Source organism: Carcharhinus amblyrhynchos, chromosome 3, assembly GCF_965287045.1.
Source record: "Carcharhinus amblyrhynchos chromosome 3, sCarAmb.v2.hapA, whole genome shotgun sequence".
Classification (NCBI taxonomy): domain Eukaryota; kingdom Metazoa; phylum Chordata; class Chondrichthyes; order Carcharhiniformes; family Carcharhinidae; genus Carcharhinus; species Carcharhinus amblyrhynchos.
In genome coordinates this window covers 117,152,834-117,173,644 of record NC_137326.1, presented here as the reverse complement: position 1 = coordinate 117,173,644, position 20,811 = coordinate 117,152,834, and the positions used below count along the sequence as shown (strand labels likewise).

The window sequence follows — 20,811 nt, the reverse complement described above, 5'->3', positions numbered from 1 at the left end:
CTGTAACCCGAATAGCTGATATGGGACAGTGGGAAGACTTCAAAAACAGACAGTTTTAGCATTATTGTGAATTATTAATAGATTTTCAAGGCTGTTTTAAGGATATATTTAACATAGATTGGATTCTTGGTATTAACAAATTTATGTCCTTTGGAAACTCTCAAGCGATGGAGCTGTTTCCGGATTCCAGCCCTGTAGAGGTCTGAGTTGCTGATAATTAGGGAAAGGTGTAGTGGTATTGTTATTGGTATTTGTAATCCAGAGACGTCAGGCAGGACCTGAGAAGCCGGGTTCAAATCCCAACACAGCAGATGGTGAAATTTGAATTCAGTAAACATCTGGAATTAAAGGCCTAATGATCATGAAACTATAGTCAATTGTTGTAAAAACCCATCTGGTTCACTGATGTCCTTTAGGGAAGGAAATCTGCCATCTTTACCTGGCCCACAATATGACTCCAGATCCAGCGCAATGTGGTTGACTCTTTAAAATGAGGCTGTTAGGAATGGGCAATAAATATTGGCCCAGCCAGCAAAGCCCACATTCTATAAATGAATTTAAGAAATGGAATCTTCTGGGTGGTGGTCAATTAACGAGCTGCCTCCCTGTTCAATGTCCAAATAAAGATAGTGGATAAGTTCATCAGGCAGATGGTGAGAAGGACTGGCAGGGCTGGATGGATACCAGCGTTAATGACAGAGGTAGATGCTGCTGAAGCGGGTAGCAAAGAGAAAAGCTGCCTCGAAATGGAGGTGTTCTCGAAAATATGATCATGCTTTGAAAAAACAGCTTGATGTAAGTCCTGATGATGCTCTTTCCTGCAGCTGAAAAATGAGATACCACTCACCTGATGATGCAGTGAGTGAAGTCTGACACTGGGAAGATTCTGGTGGCATTAGCACCTGGACCCATGTTTGTCGTCTATTTAGAACATGGAACATTACAGCGCAGTACAGGCCCTTCGGTCCTCGATGTTGCACCGACCAGTGGAACCAATCTAATGACCCTCTAACCTAAACTATTCCAATGTTATCCATATGCCTATCCACTGACCATTTGAACGCCCTTAAAGTTGGCGAGTCCACAACTGCTGCAGGCAGGGCATTCCACGCCCTTACTACCTTCTGAGTAAAGAACCTACCTCTGACATCCGTCCTATAATTACCACCCCTTAATTTAAAGCTATGTCCCCTCATGTTAGCCATCACCATCTGAGGAAAAAGGCTCTCACTGTCCACCCTATCTAACCCTCTGATCATCTTGTATGTCTCAATTAGGTCACCTCTTAACCTTCTTCTCTCGAATGAAAATAACCTCAAGTCCCTCAGCCTTTCCTCATAAGGCCTTCCCACCATACCAGGCAACATCCCGGTAAACCTCCTTTGCACCCTTTCCAATGCCTCCACATCCTTCTTATAATGCAGCGACCAGAACTGTACACAATACTCCAAGTGCGGCCACACCAGAGTTTTGTACAGTTGCAACACGATCTCACGGCTCCGAAACTCAATCCCTCTACCAATAAAAGCTAACACACCGTACGCCTTCTTAACAACTCTATCAACCTGGGTGCCAGATTTAGCCAAATTCACCACCCCGTTGCTACCAGGTGGATAGCCCCTGCTGCACTGAACTCACCCCTCCCCACAAGATTGCTTGGAGGTGGGAACATGTCAGGGAACTGACCTGTCATTTCAATTTTTACTTCAGGTCCAGGATCCAAACCTGTCTCTGCGGGACCAGGAAGGTTCAGCCCCATGTGGGGCTTTAACCTTCCCAAGCTTCTATTTGTGAGGTAAAAATGCAGCCTAGCGAGTCAAACAAATATTTAGGAGCAATTTGAACTTAATCTTCCGAGCAGAGAGCTGACTGAATCAGACCCGCTGTCTGTTTTCACCCTGTTTGATTTCACATTTCACTGGGAGATAATGGAAAGTAAAATGGGGAGAAAAGAGTGGTGAGTGTAAGACTGATGGCTGATTCAATTCTGACAATCTCATGTCATGCAAGTTAACTTCAAATGACTCTGTTGGTGAGTATTTCAGAATCAATATACTGAGTTCTACACACTCCTATAACTCAAGTGTGTAATTGAATAAAGTCAGATCGATACAAAAGAAACTGTTCCAATCTTGTTGCACATTATCTAAATAGAAACTTCAGTGTAGAACTGAGGCAGTGCTGCATTGTTAGAGGTGCTGTCTTCTGGATGAGTTGCAGAAGACCCCGTGGCAGTACTCAAACTATAATAGGGAGTTCTCCTGGTATCCTGGACATCATTTCTCACTCACAAAACTTAATCAAAATCAAATTAAATGAGAAATGATTGAGCTCCCAATCATTCGAGGGACCTTGCAGTGTTTATTCACAAAACAATGACTATTGATTGATAAGTTAATTCACTGGATGCAGCAAAACACATTGTGTCGTCCCCAGGGATGTGATAAGGTGCTGCACAATTGCAAGTTATTTCATTCCTGCAGTGTACTCTGCTCTCTCCCATGATATTTGTATGCTAACTCTTTGCACTTATATTACTAAAGTAACCACAGAGGTGAGCAATATAAATAACGGGTATTTTTATATTATTATTAATATAATAAAACAACCTCCCATAGTCCAAAGGTTAGGTTGGTTGGCCATGCTAAATTGCCCCTTAGAATCAGGGGGACGAGCAGGGTTCTAGGAATAGGGCCTGGGTGGGATTACTGTTGGTGGAGGCTTGATGGGTCGAATGGCCTCCTTCTGCACTGTAGAGATTTTATAATTCTACAATTCCAGAGCTTACAGTTAGGTAACTGAAGGAACGGCTGCCAATGGTGGGGTAATTTAAAATTGAGAAGATGCAACAAGTCAGAACGGAAGGAATATAGATAGCTTGAGACTTGTAAAGCTGAAGGGAATAACTGCAATGGGGGGACACATTGCAATGGAGGGATTTGAATACAAGGATGAGAATTCCAAAATTGTTGTATTGCTGGACGGGAAGCCAATGGAAGCCAGCGAACATAACGGCAATGGGTGAACGTGATATAATGTGGGTTAGGATCTGGACAGCAGAAGCTGGACAAGTTCAAGTTTGCACGCCTGATCACAGGGAAGAGCAGTTTAAAAAAATAGGTTTACCCAGTGTAAAAACAATTGTTACAGACACTCGAGCAGATCAGCACAGCAGCTTACATTTTCTAAGTTCATGATTAGACATATAAAAACTAAAAAGAAACCGTGCTCGAGGGACAGCACCTCATCTTCCAATTATCTTCAAGACTGAGTTCAACAACCTCAGACCATGTTACCTATTTTGGATTCAGTTTTTGTGCCATATGCCAGTCTTAATCTTGTTTTTCATGATTTTGTTTTTGGACAGAGCTGTTTGTTATCCTGCCATTCATATTCATTCTGAACAAGTGCTTTGTTTCTTTACCACAATCATTACCACTCCCTTTGCCTATTGTCCAATTGCATGTCATTTAATCTCTCTTGCCCTCTGTCCCAACATTCACTTCTCCCCCACCCCCTTTCGAAGGCAAAACAAACATTTTCTATCTTCCTTCACTTCTGGAGAAGTCATATTTGACCCAAAATGTTAGCTCTTTTCTCTGTTTACTTATGCTGCCAGATCTGCTTAATACTTCCAGCACTTTATGCTTTTATATAAAGAGAAAGTGTGGTTTTGAGACCAAGGCACAACAGAATATAACATTTACAGAGAAAAATGGACAAAATAACATTGTTGAATCATCAGTATGTAAAAGCCTAGAAAGTCCTTTAATTCCACATATTGAGCACATAATCCTAATTATAAATGGGTTAAACTGTAGAACTATTAAAAATGAAATCAGAGTCATTCAGGCGTTATAAAATCACAAAGTTTGTGTGCAAATGGTTTTGTGCAGGATGCTAAATGAAGCACTCCCCACAGGCCAGGGAGATGTCAGATTACTTATTACACTGGGCAACTCTTATCAATCTCAAAGCAACTGATCACAAACAAGGAGCAGGAGTAGGCCACTCAGCCCCTTTGAGCCTGCTCCACCATGCAGTAAGATCCTGGCAAATCTGATTGTTGCCTCAACTCCACATTCCCACCTACCCCTTATACCATCTGACTGCCTTGCTCATAGAATCATAGAATCCCAACAGTGCAGAAAGAGGCTATTGGCATCACTCCCATCCAGGGCCCACCCCCACAACCTCACGTATTTACCCTGATAGTCCCCCTGACACAAGGGGACAATTTATCATGGCCAATCCACCTAACCCGCATATCTCTGGACTGTGGGAGGAAACCGGAGCACCCACAGGAACACCACGCAGACAGAGGAGAAAGTGCAAACTCCACATCTGACAGTCACCCAAGGCCGGAATTGAACCAGGTCCCTGGCACTGTGGGGCAACAGTGCTAAGCACTGTGCCACCATTTGTCAAGAATTTATCTACCTCTGACTTAAAATAAGTAGTGCCTTCACTGCTGTCTGGGAAGAGACTTTCAAACACTCACAGTCTTCTGCTGTTGGGGGGGTGGGGTTGGAGTTTCTCCTCTTAAGTGTGAGACTCCTTTTAAAATTATGTAAACTAATAAATTCATTTAACAGAAGAGTGGGAATATTCTGAGAAAGATCACATTATGCAGTTCTTGGGATCAAAGAAGTAGATGTTGTATTTTGCATTAAAAATTGACATTCAAATAAAACAAAAGTGCATCCTTGAAATGAGAACAAAAGAAATCCACAAACAAATACATGTACGATGTATTGTCTTTGGAAGATGTGACAGAGAGATATAATACAGATTACTAAGCTTGTCACTGCATCTGTTAGGAGTTTCAAAGAGATAAATGCTGATGTTTCCGGAATGTTTTCTAATTCAATAGGATTTGCAGTTTATCTCAAGTGAACCAATAATTTGCCAATCATTCTTTTGATAACTTATTCTGCATTTCTCTTTAACAGCCATATTTTAGCATGACTGTGGTCTTATAGACATTTATTAAATTCTTATCTGAGAAGCCAACTGTACAAACTACGTTTAGCTCAGAAGGGATTTATTTCCCATGCTATATAGTTTAATTAATTCAAGGCTGCAATAGGTTAAGCAGTTGATTCATTTAAATTTCTGTGTGGCTATTAAAGCCATTAATTCTCTTCATTTCTAAAAGCCCTGTGGGAAATCTTAATGTTTTAATTTACAACTATTAAAGGGTACAATGATTTTGCCTGTCAACAGTGAGCCTTGTACTAAATATGTTTGCCTTCCTATATCTCTCTAGTTTGGCCATAGTTTGGTTGGTAGCATTCTTGTTTCTGAGTTAGAAGGTTGGGGGTTCAAGCCTCAATCTCAGACTTGAGCACAAAATTCAGGGGCAGCACGAGGCCACTTTGGTCAGCATCTGCTGCCTCACAGTGCCAGGGACCTGGATTCAACTTTGGCCTTGGGTCACTCTCTGTGTGGAGTTTGCATGTTCTCCCCGTGTCTGCGTGGGTTTCCTCCGGGTGCTCCGGTTTCTTTGCACTGTCCAAAGATGTGCAGATTAGTTTCAGGGGAATTAGCAGGGTAAATACATTGGGCTACAGGGATAGGGCCTTGGTGGAATTGTGCTCGGTGCAGACTTGATAGGCCAACTGGCCACATTCATAGATATCATAGAATCCCTTCAGTACAGAAGGAGGACATTCAGCCTATCAAGTCTGCAGCGACAACAATCCCACCAAGGCCTATCCTTGCAAACCACACATTACCCCACTAATCCCTATATCCTACACATCCCAGGACACCAAGGGCAATTTAGCCTGGCCAATAACCTAACCTGCACACCTTTGGACTGTGGGAGAAGAGGTGACCTCTTCAAAAAACTCAATCAAGTTGGTGAGACACGATCTTCCCTGTACAAAACCACACTGCTTGTCACTAACTAGTCCATTTTCCTCCAAATGTGTATATATCTTGTCCCTCAGTATCTTCTCCAGAAGCTTTCCCATCACTGATGTCAGGCTCACCAGCCTATAAATTGCAGGATTATCCCTACTTCCTTTCTTAAACAAAGGAACAATATTGACTATTCTCCAATTCTCTGGAATCTTGCCAGTGGTCAAAGAAGGTGTGAAGATATCTGTCAAGGCCCCAGCTATTTTTCCCCTTGCATCCCACGGTAACCTGGAATAGATCCCATCCAGCCCCGGGGACTTGTCTATCTTAATACAATTTAGGATACTCAACACTTCCTCCTTTGATGTATTGATGTTCACTAGAGCATATCCCTGACTTCAACATCCGTCATGTCCTTCTCCTTGGTGAATACTGATACAAAGTACTCGTTAAGGATTTTACCCACTTCGTGTGGGTCCATGCATAACTTCCCTCCATTGCCCTTGAGTGGGCCTGTTCTTGCTCCTAATATATGCATAAAAAGCCATGTACAATAAAGCCCTAGGATTTCAGAGTCAGGAATAAACCTTAAATTTGATTCCCTTGGCCAAACTATTGTCTAGTAGGACATGAACGTAAAATGCTGGAAAATCCCAGCAACTCTGACAGCATCTGTGGAGAGAGAATAGAGCCAACGTTTCGAGTCTGGATGACCCTGCGTCAGGTTCCAGCATTCACTGTATTTTGCCCAATAGAATTTGTCAGGCACCATAGAATGAAAGACTTGCTTTTATATGGCATATTTCATGACCACTGCATATCTCAAAGTACTTTTGAGGTGTTGTCAATGTAGGCAGCCAACTCCCATAATCAGCACTGCGACAATGAAAATTTGTGAATATCCATTATATTTGAATTAGAAAGATTTAGGACCATGTGACACAAAGGAAGGATACAATCCTACAGTGCAGAAGGAGGCCATCCAGTCCATCGAGGCGGCACTGACAACAATCCCATCCTATCCCCGTAACTCCACATATTTACCCTAGCTAATCCCCCTGACACTAAGGGACAATTTTAGCATGGCCAGTCCACCCAACTTGCACATCTCTGGAGTGTGAGAGGAAACTGGAACACCTGGAGGAAGCCCATACAGACATGAGGAGATCGTGCAGGCTCCATACAGACAGTGACCCAAGGCCAGAATTGAACCAGGTCCCTGGTGCTGTGAGGCAACAGTGCTAACCATTGTGCCACCATGCCACCCAACAGTGATCGGCATATCTCTTCAGTCACAGCATGAGGTTTGTTTCTACATTCAGGATTGTCCAGAAGCAGTTCTAGTGAACAATGCTTCATTTATTTGTTTTAGCAGTGAGTGGTCTATTTGATTAAGTGCACTGTATTTTTCAATTAGTTTTGTCTGCTATTTATGAGCAGTATCTTTAAGGAGACAACTTGTGCACAGAATGCACAGTGACTTCTCTGTTACTGCATAGCTGTGTGACCTCACAGCTTAGAAAGAACATTGCTAGTGAAAATGTTACAAGCGCTGAGTACAGTCCGTGCTGGCTCTTAATTTCCCCCACAATCACAATTTGCCCATTAGTCTCGAGGTGTTGTAATTTGAACAATAACAGACATGTAAGTATATGATCAAGCAATCACGTGAGTTGTGTTTCAATACTTTGAGATGTAAGAACGGTCAAACCTTTAATGATATTACAGCGGTTGTTTTGGTCCAAGGATGAAAACAGATGCTAAACGGATGCAGCACTAATAAGATCAGCTTGTTATAAAGTCTGGATTCAGCACATCATTTTTGATTGAATTGCCGATAAACATAATTTGAACTTGCCTAGAAGAGCTAATCAGAAACCCGGGCTGCAATTTCCTCTGGGTGCTCCAGTTCCTCCCACAGTCCGAAAGACATGTAATGGCCAAGCTGAATTCTCCCTCAGTGTACCCAAAGGGCGCCTGAGTGTTGCAACTAGGGGATTCACAGTAACTTCATTGCAGTGTTAATGTAAGCCTACTTGTGACACTAGTAAATAAACTTATAAAACTCAGTTTAATAAGACCAATGGTGCAGGCATTACGGTAACCTGAAACTCAGGGAATTGTCAGCTGGGATATTTTTGGTCACAGCTGTCGAAGCTTATATGGTGGGCCACGACTGTAAAGGCATTAATATTGACAGGCTCTGTATCGAGTCATAGAATCCTACAGTGTGAAAGAAGGCCATTTGGCCCATTGAGTTTGCACCGACCACAATCCCACCCAGGCCCTATCCCCATAACCCCACACATTTACCCCACTAATTCCCCTGACGCTGGGGTCATTTTAGCATGGCCAATCCACCTAACCCGCACACCTTCGGGCTGTGGGAGGAAACTGGAGCACCCGGAGGAAACCCACGCAGACACAGGTGAAAACTTTGCACAGACAATGACCGTAGCCGGGAATTGAACTCAGGTCCCTGGTGCTGTAAGGAAGCAGTGACCGCGAGTCATCCCAATTTAGATTTGATGCCCCAGCAGTGTGCTGATGGAGTGGATTGTGACGTTAAACAACTTTCAGCTTTGATTTCATTTGTGATCTGCCATTTTAGATCATGGAGATGGCACTCATACACTCCTAATCACTCCCCTCTGAAAATGTGTTCAGCTGCATACCTCCTCCCACCCCACCAGCGTCATTTTAAGGGCTAACCATGTGGTCCTCAGGTGCAGTGCTTTAGATTGTCTTCTGGTGGTGCAGAGTTAATAGAAGTACTTTGTTGAGTGTTCTTGGAAGAGTTCTGAAAGATTTTTGGATTCACAAGGGAATGGTGCTGGGACTTAGACAGGTTGGAGGAGTTGTTTAGCCTGTCAAAAGAAGGCCTGCTTCCTGTAGTGGAGGCTATAGTTGCAATTCCTTTGGGCTGCAGCAGAGGCAGCAGAGAGAGGAAGCTGTCCACAGTAGGAAGAGACGGGGAGGTGGGAGGGGTCTTTATGAAAGGGCCTACATACCAGGGATCATCCGAACACCCCGTTTACATCCACTTCTGCCTGGAACAATGACTGACATGCTTATGTGAAAACTGAACTGTATCATCTCTTCCAACTGGACCTGTTGCTGGGGACAAATCTACCAGTGACTATCAAGATCAAAGTAATGCTAAGTTTACAAGCCTGCGGATATTTCTGTAGGGCAGTGAGTGGCATTAGCATCCTTTCACAGTTTGATGTCCATTTTGCATCTGGAGGTGGTAGACGCCCTGTATTCAAGGGAAGGAGCTTCACAGCTTTCTCTCTTAGCAACTGTGAGAATATTAGAATACAATCAATTGTACACACGTGACTCTAAGGGCCCCATAATGCTAAGGGGGAGATGTGCCACAACTGCAGAGGCTACCCATTAATGTGCGGTTGGTGTCCAAAAGATCTTGATGGATGCCTAAACCAAAAGAGAAAACCAAAAGAGATGCCATCCTGGCAGCCATGGCGCATCCATCCTTTGCCAGTCCACTGTACCTGCTATCTTCAGGCCACTATAATGAACCAGAGGCTGGTAGATGGGTGACAAGTACTTTAAACATGTCTTAACCTTCTTCACCATATAAGAACATAAGAACATAAGGAATAGGAGCAGGAGCCACCAATCTTGGTGTCATCAGCAAATTTCGACACCATACACTCGGTTCCCTCCTCCAGATTATCTATATAAATGGTAAATAGCTGAGGCCCCAGCACCAACCCCTGGGGCACTCCACCAGTCACCAACCGCCAATCCGAATAGCACCCATTGACCTCCACTCTCTGCCTCCTATTTGACAACCAGTCCTCTATCCACGCTAACACCCTACCCCCAACTCCATGCCCCCTTACCTTCTGCAATAACCTCTTGTGAGGTACCTTGTCAAATGCCTTCTGAAAATCAAGAAAGACCGCATCCACCGGCTCTCCTCTATCCACCGCCCTAGACACAACCTCATAGAACTCCAATAAATTTGTCAGACACGACTTCCCCTTAACGAAACCGTGCTGCGTCTGCTCTATCAAGCAATTCCCCTCAAGATGCCTCGTTATTTCCTCCTTGATGATGGATTCTAACATTTTACCTACAACAGACGTTAAACTAACCGGCCTATAATTGGACTAGGGGGCACAGCCTCAAGATAAAGCAGGGGGCGGTTTAGAATGGAGTTGAGGAGGAACTTCTTCACTCAAAGGGTGGTGAATCTCTGGAATTCTCTGCCCGTTGAAGTGGTGGAGGCTGCCTCGCTAAATATTTTTAAGACGCGGGTTGATGGGTTTTTGATAAGCGAGGGGATTAAGGGTTATGGGGAGAGGGCGGGAATGTGGAACTGAGCCACAACAGATCAGCCATGATCTTATTGAATGGCGGGGCAGGCTCGAAGGGCTAGATGGCCTCTGACCATGCAGAGACAGCACACCTACAAGGATGAGCATCCAGCCATCTCTCATGGAGCAAACTATCAGTCCCTGAAGCAATATTCCTGCAGCTTCTCCTGTATAATAGAGCGCATCTCCAAGTTTGTGGTGATCTGTTGCATCCATTACAACCATGCTCTCATGAAGATGCAGCCAATGGGAACAGGCATTCTCATGATACGTTAGCAGGAGATTGAAGAGGAGGAGGAGAAGAAGGAAGAAGGCACCCTGGATTCCATAAAACCGTGGACAGAATGGGGACAGGTGTGAAGGTGGCGGGAAGGTCACCCAGGAAATTTTACCACCACCCTCCTGCAAGCCAGCCAGCAGGAGACCATAACATTCTGCCCAGAGAGATAAGAAATAAGTTAGTGTTTGATTGATGATGTCTGGGAATGCAAATGCTTACTGGCTGGGGGTTAGAGGGAGGGCACTCACAGGTTCCTGGATGTGGTACTGGAGATTCTGGGAGAGGAAGTCCAGAGGAGGAGAATGGTCTGCATCCCAGAGGAACAGGATCCTACCACCCCCCCCCGCCCCCGACACTGATCTTTCTTTCCTGCCGCAACTGGTGCTGCTCTGCCTGGTCTGGTGTTCTCTTCCCAGTCCTCTCCACACCGAGTGTGCCGCTTAGCAAGATGCCAATGAGCAAGCACTCCCCTTCTCCTGGTGACAACAATAAGGTATCCAATTAGATGGAGTAGCACAGCACTTACACTTCTTAGGTGAGGTCCTCGGAAAATTTATGGAATAAGTGTTGGTGAAGCCTTGACAAAATATCCCAGAAAGTCCCTTAATGTCTTTCAGCAATCTTCTTCATATGTGCAAGAAATAATTCGGAAATGGTGAGTGTCCCTTTAAGTAGGGTATCCCTTTAAATAATTTTTTAAAATTAACATCAACACCATGTTTATTCCTAGACAGCTGATTGAGGGTTAAAGACCTAACCATCAAATCCCTCTTTAATGAGTACCAGCGGGCATCTTAAGCGTCAATCAGGCAGCACAAATCTTCTGGTGGAACTCGTAGTAGCATTGGCTTCAATTCCTTTCACACTGATGAGAACTGATGGAAATTGAAATCTCACTTGTTCTGGAATCTCAATATTGGCTTTATAATTCCTCCCTCTTTTCTAAAGAAAACACCATTTCTTCTGGTTGCTTCACAATGTTTCGTGTCCGTTTGAGTTGCTCCAAGGTTTGTGTGGCTCATGTTACTGATTCAAGCTTAATCTATCAACCTGCTCTCCTGCCATCTGAGGATAAAGGCATCGTAATCATTCAATGCATCACCAGAATGGCAAACTCAATAAAGGTTACCATGGGGAAATGTTGGTTTCACCCGATACACCGAGTATTGGCATTTCAGCCCAGTGTAAGGCAGCAGAAATAAAATGTACTGAGCATTGTCCCTAATTATATTACGAGGCATTTGTGTTAGGGGATTGGATTTAATAGGATCAAGGGTCTGATTGAAACTATGCCTTGAATCACAATACATGAATTACAGCTCCTCAAATGAAGTTGTACAGTATATGAAGTGTTGAGTGTGGAATTAGGATTGTAAACAGAGACAAAAGTGGTTCTGATTCAAACAATTTTGACCTTCAGATACACAATGAAATTACAGCAGATAATACACTCAGTCATACTGCAATAGAGTGTTGTACCAAACGTGAAGCCACCTTTATTAATGCTGATGATCCAAATCTCCCAGTATTCAGATTTGTTGGAAGCTGGATGTAGTTGAGAGATATGCATCGGTAGTCCTCGTGCACAAAATTGCTTTGATTTGGTTTATTATTGTCACATGTATTTGTATACAGTGAAAAGTATTGTTTCTTGCACACTATACAGACAAAGCATACTGTTCATAGAGAAAGAAAGGAGAGAGTGTAGAATGTAGTGTTACAGTCATAGCTGTCTGTGGTGTAGAGAAATCTCAACCTAATGCGAAGTAGGTCCATTTAAAAGCAGAAATTGCGCTGAAAGTATCCAATCTTCGCTGCATATGACTAAGCTCAGTGTTTGAAACTTGGGTCAGATTTGTAGGACTTATCTGCATATTAACCCAAGAAATGTCATGCTGATTAATACCTGGTCTAACTGAGTAGCTAATCAATATAGCTCACCTAACCGATCTCATCAGTCAACCTTTCTGACCCCCGACTACCCTCCATCTCTCCCAATCATCAGATTACCTCCTCCCCCATGACTCTGAACCACCAGACTACACTCTGGCCAGCATCAACACTGACCTGACAGATCTGGGCTAACATCTTCACTGGATCACACCCCTCCCCTGCCCGGCATTTATATTCATAGCCCTATCACTCCCAGCTATTTGGAACCCCAGAGGTACTTAATACTTCAATCAGTGCTAATATAATGATTCAATCAAAAATAAACTGGAATGTACATTAGATTATGGATATATCAGTTGAAACATTTGACCTTTGCAATATTAGCTGACAGGACAAGCAGTAATACGTGTTAAAATAGCTAGAACCTTTAGGGAGAATTTCTCTATCCCTGCACCACATATTTGATTACCCATACAGGCACTAAAAACAGAAACTACTGGAAAAACTCAAAAGTTTATTTCTCTCTCCACAGGTGCTGATGGACCTGCTGGGTTTTCTGTTTTTACTTTGGATTTCCAGCATTCACAGTATTTTGCTTTAATTTTACATGAAATTCTAAACTGTCTGACTTCCATTTTAACTACAACTCGTAATGGACAAATTTCCAATTTGATTTCTGTCCCAACCTATGCTATTCATGGAATAATCAATGTTACAAATCTGTCATCTATATGTGCTACAATAAATGTAATGAAAAGTTAACAGAAATAATAAAAATTACAGGCCTTTTAAAATATCCCAGATACAGCATTGAATATTAATGCTCCAAACTAGTTGCACCCAAACTAATATGTTCCAGTACAGCCATAATCCTGGCATCTATCCAAGTGTGGCAAATTTCCCAGGTTACTCCTGTCAACAGGAAGCAGGATAAATCCAGCCAGATTAATAATTGTCCTATTAACCCTGTCCTAATCGTGAGCCTCAACTGAAAGAATCTTTGATGTGGAAATGCCGTCATTGGACTAAGATAGGCACAGTAAGAAGTCTCACAACACCAGGTTAAAGTCCAATGGATTTATTTGGTAGCACAAGCTTTTGGAGCACTGCCTCTTCATCAGGTGAGTGGAGAGTTAGGTTCACAAACAGGGCATATATAGACACAGACTCAATTACAGTGTAATGGTTGGAGTGCGAGTCTGCACAGGTAATCAAGTCTTTTCAGGTGCAGATAACACGAGTGGAGAGAGGGTTAAACACAAGTTAAAGAGATGTGAATTGTCTCAGTTAGTGAGATTTCGCAAGCCCAGGCAAATCGTGGGGGTTACAGGTAGTATGGTATGAACCCAAGATCCCAGTTGAGGCTGTGCTCGTGTGCGGAACTTGGCTATCAGTTTCTGCTTGGCGATTCTGCACTGTCATGTGTCTTGAAGGCTGCCTTGGAGAACATTTATCCGAAGATCAGAGGCTGAATGCCCGTGACTGCTGAAGTGTTCCCCAACTGGAAGGGAACACTCCTGCCTGGTGATTTTCAAGTGGTGTTCATTCATCCATTGTTGTAGCATTTGCATGATCTCGCCATTGTACCATGCCTCGGGACATCCTTTCCTGCAATGTATCAGGTAGAAAATGTTGGCCAAGCAGTCTGAGTATTTTGTGGCGAGTGGCTCATCTCCTAATTCTGGAAGGTTTTGCCATATGGCACAACTAAGGTGTGGCAGAAACTCTCCACTTTCCCGGATGGATAAGTCTGCAACAATGCTAAAGAAGCTCAACATCATGTTGGAGATTGTAGTCCGTTTCACTCACCAGCCTAAATATCTACAGCCTCCATCACTGCATCCAGTGTGCGCAATGCACAGGGCTCACCACAACAACTCACCACAGCTTCTTCAGCAACACTTACCAATCCTGCCATCTCCACAAGCTGAGAGGACGTGGCAGCAATGACATGAGAACACTATCAGCTGCAATTTCTCTTTTAAGTCACATACAGTCCAGCTTTGAAATTTATCACTATTCCATTCCTTTTTCTGATCAGAATCTCAAACTCTCTACCTGATAGCATTGCGGGAGCACAATGGATGCCAGCGGTTCAGGAAGAATGCCCACCGTCACTTTCTCAGGGACAACCAGTCATGAGCACTATTTTCTGGCCTACTACCTTTTCACACTAGCTTAATTAACTCAAATTACTTCTCACCGCCTCTCTGAACTTTCTTTATTCACCCTGGTTCTCACTTGTATTATCAGCCAGATATCTGTCATACTTGCCCTTTTTCCTGCTCATCCCAATCTCCATCTCTTCTATCATTGAGGGAGCTCCGGCCTTTGTTTATCCTATGCAAGACTGCAAGAAACTACAAAAGGTCGTGAATGTAGCCCAATCCATCACACAAACTAGCTTCCCATCCACTGAGTTTATCTACACTTCCCATTGCCTCAGCAAAACAGCCAGCATAATTAAGGACCCCACACACCTTGGACATTCTCTCTTCCACCTTCTTCCACTGGGAAAACGATACAAAAGTCTGAGGTCACATAACAACCAACTCAAAACAGCTTCTTCCCTGTTGCTGTCAGATTTTTGAATGGGTCTGCCTTGCAAGTTGATCTTTTCCTACACCCTATCAATGCTTGTAACACTACATGCTGTACTCTCTCATTTCCTTATCTACGAAAGGTATGTTCTGTCTGTGCAGTGTGCAAGAAACAATACTTTTCACTGTATACTAATGCGTGTGACAATAATAAATCAAATCAAATCTATCTGTCCCCCTGCTGATTATTTGCAGCATTTTCTATATTTACTGAGGAAATTGGTGTCGGGGCAGAGATTATGTTTGTAGCAAGATGTTGAAGCACAGGTGGGCTGTAGACAGGTGGAGTCTCTGCTTGTGACTGCTGAGTTCCACTTGGTTTTGCAGATTACCCACTTGTTTTGCAATCTCACATCCGACTCAAGCAAAGCTGTTGACTGGGAATCCTTGCTGAGTCCAGTCAGAGAAAAACTCAGCAGATAGGCAACTCTGATTCTTAATGAAGGATCAAATCCAGCAGCTACACTGACTCGTGTTTCAGTTATCAGCCAATTCTTCCGTTAAAATTAGTCAGCCACAACATGCTCCAAATGTCTAATGTGAAAGGTAGCCACATTAGAAATCCAAATGATGAAGCATTTTGGTGTAATTTACGATCTCAAATAATAAATGTGCATTATTTTGGAATGTTGTTGGACAAAAATGATCCACAATAATCATTCTTAAAATGGCATCTGAAGAATGTTGTGAAATATCTTTAAAGAAATATTAAACTCTTCATTAAAGCAAGCACAACTTTTATACTCTGTTAATGTGGAGAGGAATGGTAGCGGTGAGAGGGTTGGGGAAACATCATTTACAATTAAATGTCTAATTTTGGATGGAGGCTGGGGGAAGGAGGTTAGCTGGGGAATAGGTCCAGCAGCTCACTGGCAGTTGCCCTTATTACAAAATGTTTGGAAGTGACTGCAGCTATTATGCAGGTTCACACAAAAATAATTCTAACAGGTATCACATTTTCTGTCATTATTGCTTAAGCTGGATGAATAGATGCCAGCATGGACTTCTCCTGTTGCTATTTTGTGGAGGGTATTTAACATTGAAACCGCCTCCATCAGAAACACAATTGAGAAACGGTTTGAGATTTAAAAGGAGAGTTGATTTACTCCTTCAAAATATATACACATACAAACCAGGAGCAGGAGTAGGCAACTCTGCCCCTAAAGCTTGCTCTGCCATTCAATGAAATCATGGCTGATCTGACTGTAATCTTAGATCTCCATCCTGCCCACCCCCTTTCTTACCAAACTCTGCCTTAAAAATATTCAGATTCAAACCAGCCTTCCATCCATTGACTCTGTCTACACTTCCCGCTACCTCGGAAAAGCAGCCAGTATAATCAAGGACCCCACACGCCCTGGACATACCCTCTTCCACCTTAGAACGTAGAACATAGAACATAACAGCGCAGTACAGGTCCTCGATGTTGCGCCGACCAGTGGAACCAATCTAATGACCCTCTAACATAAACTATTCCAATATTATCCATATGTCTATCCAATGACCATTTGAATGCCCTTAAAGTTGGCAAGTTCACTACTGCTGCAGGCAGGGCATTCCACGCCCTTACTACCCTCTGAGTAACGAACCTACCTCTGACATCCGTCCTTTATTTATCACCCCTCAATTTAAAGCTACATCCCCTCGTGTTAGCCATCACCATCCGAGGAAAAAGGCTCCCACTGTCCACCCTATCTAACCCTCTGATCAAGGTACAGCATCCTGGTAGACTTTCTGTACCCTCTCCAAAGCCTCCACATCCTTCCAATAGTGAGGCAACCAGAACTGTATACAATATTCCAAATGTGGCCCAATTAAAATTCCAAACATCTGCAACATGACTTGCCAATTTTTATAATCTGTGCCCTGACCAATGAAGGCAAGCATGCTGTACGCCTTCTTGACCACCTTATTCATTTATGTTGCCATTTTCAGAGAACGATGGATCTGTACACCCAGATCCCTCTGTATCTTAAATCATCCTAGGGATTTGCCTGGGAGAGGGAAGTTGAGGAGGATATTGTTAAAGTGATTGGGAATAACAGTACCAGAGTTCAGTGAGAGGTCACCCACTTTCATCCTGAAAAGATCATATTTGCTAAATGTTGAGCTTGGAATTGTGGTTAAGAGACGAGGTTGGAATGTGGGAATGAGGAGCAATGGGATTAAGGATTCATCTACAGAAACTACAAAAATCTAGTTGACAGAAACAAAAAAGAATTGAAAAGGCAAATAGAATTTTAGTTGTCATCCCATGAGAGTGGGAATATAAAGGGGAGGAAGTGCTGCTCCAGTTGTAAAGAACAGGATAAATCTCAGTGGAAGTACAGTGTTCAGCTCTTATCTGTTGGTCTCAGAGTGAATGCAGCACAGATTGAACAATGTTACCAGGTCTAAAAGGGTTCAATCATGAGGAGAGGTGGAACAGAGTTGTCTTGCATTCCCTTTTGTGAAGAAGAATAAGGGATGATTATCGTAGAGAAATTGGAGATGATAAATGGGTTTGATTCGATAGTCGGAGAGAAACGATTTCCTCTGGAACAGGGTTTAATTTTAAGACCAGACTGTGGCCATTTAAGGATGATGCTCAGCATCATTTCCTCAGAAAAAGCAAAGTGAAAATCTAGACAATCTCTCCCTAAGACATTGGGAGGAAAGAAACGTTTCAAAGCTGAGCTTGTTGGGTTTTTGTTCGGAAAGGGGATGAAGACATCTAGAACCAAAATGGATGAATAAGATGCACATGAGCCAGAATGTAATTGAATGGAACAGGTTTGAGGGGCTGAATGGCCTCATCCTCTTCCTCTATTCTCGTCATAGAATAATCCAGCAAACCTGCCTGCATTCCAGAGCTCTGATTGGCTCTGGGTATCACACACTCCACCCCCTCTCTCTCATTGCTGCCTGGATTCACAGCCAATTCCTGACTGGCTGTCAGGGATTGTCCGTCAGTATTGGTGCTGTCATTGCTGGTTTGGGTGCAGGATGTATAAATACAAGAGCTTGTGTTAGGAGGGGGGTAGTTCTAGAACTTCCTAGGTGGTAGTAATAAGGAAAGATGGCTTCCCAAGTGTGTCAGAACTATCACAAGGACTGTGAGGATGCTGTTAACAAGCAGATCAACCTGGAGCTCTATTCCTCCTATGTTTACCTCTCCATGGTGAGCTTTTGTGATTATTTGGGTTTAAGTTTAAAATAATGGTCTGGTTGTGCTCTGAGCAGATGCAATATCTTTGCCAATGAATTTGGCTTTAAAATGATAGCTCTTGCTGATAAATGTTGTTGAGGGATGGGATCAGGCTGCTCCCTATCTGTAATAACTTGACCTGACTCTGAAGAGTTTCCCTCTGAAACAGGCTCCATGAAGTTTCTGACAGAAGACTAACTCTAATATCACAAAGCCAATGTGCAGAGGGGACTGGGCCTCCAATCCCCTTGGAGGTTCCATCTTTATTGGGGAAATAAAGGATTCATGAGGTGCATGAATCTGGTCAAATTATTCCATTTGGATGGAATTAAACTTAATTGGGTAACCACTTTGTGTAAAATTGATTAACTCAATCTTTTTCTCCCTCTACCATTCTAAATGGGTAAATCCTGCTGTGCTGAACTTTCCTTCCCAAAGACCAAATCATTTAAAGAATTGGATTAAACTGAATTGGAAAGATTTATTTTCCACTTTAAGGACTGATTTTAAAATCCCCATTGTGGGGAGAGATGAGGGAAGAATGTCCCACTGCTGCATTAAGTGTGGGCTGAATGAAGCAAAACTTCAGCCCTTTTTCTTATTAAAACTGAAGCCTGGATAGAGTGGATGTTGGGAAGAGGTTTCTATTACTAGGTGTGACTAGGATCATGGGGTGTAGCTTCTGAGTGAAGAAGCAATTCTGGGACTGAGATGAAGAATTTCTTCAGCTAGAGAATGGTGAATCTGTAGAATTCATTACCACAATGCTGTGGAGACTAGGTCATTGAATGTATTTAAGGCAGAGGTTCTTCCTTGGTAAGGGGATAAAGAATTTGAGAAATTTTATTAGCCATGATTCAAATGCTGGAGCAGACTCAATGGGCTAAACAGCCTAATCCTGCTACTATATCTTGGTGCTCTGAGTAACTAATTTACAGTGATTGTTCTAAATTCCAAGTGGCCCATGGATAATCTCTACTGACTTTACCCTCAGTTCTGTTACTTTGACCAGGATGATGTTGCCCTGAGTCACTTTGCTGAGTTCTTCAAGGAGCAGTCATATGAGGAATGGGAACAGGCTGAGAAACTGATGGATTTCCAGAATAAACGTGGAGGCAGAGTCATCCTGGAGGATGTCAAGGTTGGATTCTGTCATCTTCATGTCACCTTATTTTTCTATTCTTCAACATCTAGCAGTTTATTTTCTCTCAGCACTTGGTTAAGACTGTCTGCAATGATTAAAACTGCCTAGTGTTGACCTGAGAATAGGTGCATGATGAATTGTTGTAGCTCTGATTTCTGGATCCACCTGAGCTGGTGGCTAAAAAAATCAATAAATGGCTGTAAACTGATAATGTAAAGCTGTGACTCTAGTGTAGTGAATATGCTTTCAATTGAAATAATTTGGGGAAAATGGGCTTTGATTCTTCCTGTCACCTTCAGTTGAGGGACTGATGTAATGGCTTCCAATGTAACATCCCATGGTACTAATGAGCATTCTGTCCCCTTCCAGAAGCCAGAGCAGGATGAGTGGAGCAATGGTCTGGAGGCAATGCAGAGAGCTCTGCAGATGGAGAAGAATGTGAACCAGAGTCTGCTGGACCTGCACAAACTCTCTTCTGGGAACACTGACCCTCATGTAAGTTGGATGTTGATATTGGGATCTGTCCTACACTTGGGGTTCCACACATGCAGATTGTAGATCTGGATTGCTGAACTGCTCCCAGGGTGTCTGGATCTTGAGACCGCCCCCCCCCCCACCCCCACCCCCCACACACACAGTTTAATGGAATTGGCTGCTCTCTGGGCATATTGAGCCAGAATTGCCCTCTTCACCCAGATGCAGAACTTTGTCACCCTCCCCAGTGCCAAAGATTCTCATCCAGGAAAGATCATTGCCAATAACAACATTAATTTCTCTCTTGTCTTTCCTTTCCAGCTGTGTAACTTCCTGGAGACTCACTACTTGGATGAACAAGTGAAGATGATCAAGAAGCTTGGAGATCACATCACCAACCTGAAGAGACTGGGAGCCCCTGAGAATAGCATGGGAGAGTACCTGTTTGACAGGCTTACCCTGAACTGACTGGGATTTTAGAATCCTTGTTTCATCTGTGTATAGAAATAAAATCCTGTTCTGCTTTCAATGGAAATAAAATACAGTAATTGTCATGGAACTGTTCTGTTTGCATAATTCACTAGCTAACTTCAATTCTTTTGATATATCACTGACAAGACCAGGATTGGCCTCCAAGACTGTTCCTAATTACCTTTCAAACTTAATGGCTTGCTAGGCTACTTTTTTTTTTTTGGAGGGTTGTTTAGTGTCAACAGCATTGCTGTGGTTCTGGAGTCACGTAGGTCCAACAACCTCACCCTCATCTGCTCCTCCATGTACTTTTCTTCCTAGGCTCCACCCCCCCCCCCCCTGTGCCTGCCCCCTTTCCACCCACTCCCCCTGCCTCCAGCCCCACTCATAGCTGTACCTTAGCCTGACCTGCTGTGCATGGTACTCCAGACATGGTCACACTGATGCCCAGTACAAAATGGGGCTACACCTGGTTGGACTACATCCCAAAGCACTTCAATAACATAACTTTCAAATCTAATCATTTTTTTAACAGGCAAATGTGACATCCC

The 20,811-nt window shown here is 43.1% G+C and overlaps 2 protein-coding genes across 3 annotated transcripts in view; one reads left to right on the top strand and one right to left on the bottom strand.

Moving 5' to 3' along the window:
• Positions 1 to 20,811, bottom strand: part of sphkap (SPHK1 interactor, AKAP domain containing) — a 381,850-nt gene that overhangs the window by 203,610 nt on the left and 157,429 nt on the right. The gene's annotated exons all lie outside the window — the stretch shown is intronic.
• LOC145341502 (ferritin, heavy subunit-like) lies at positions 18,043 to 20,257 on the top strand. Its single transcript, XM_080186479.1, has 4 exons — positions 18,043 to 18,144; positions 19,166 to 19,312; positions 19,685 to 19,810; positions 20,111 to 20,257. The coding sequence occupies exons 1-4, from the start codon at positions 18,043 to 18,045 to the stop codon at positions 20,255 to 20,257; spliced, it is 522 nt and encodes a 173-aa protein (XP_080042605.1).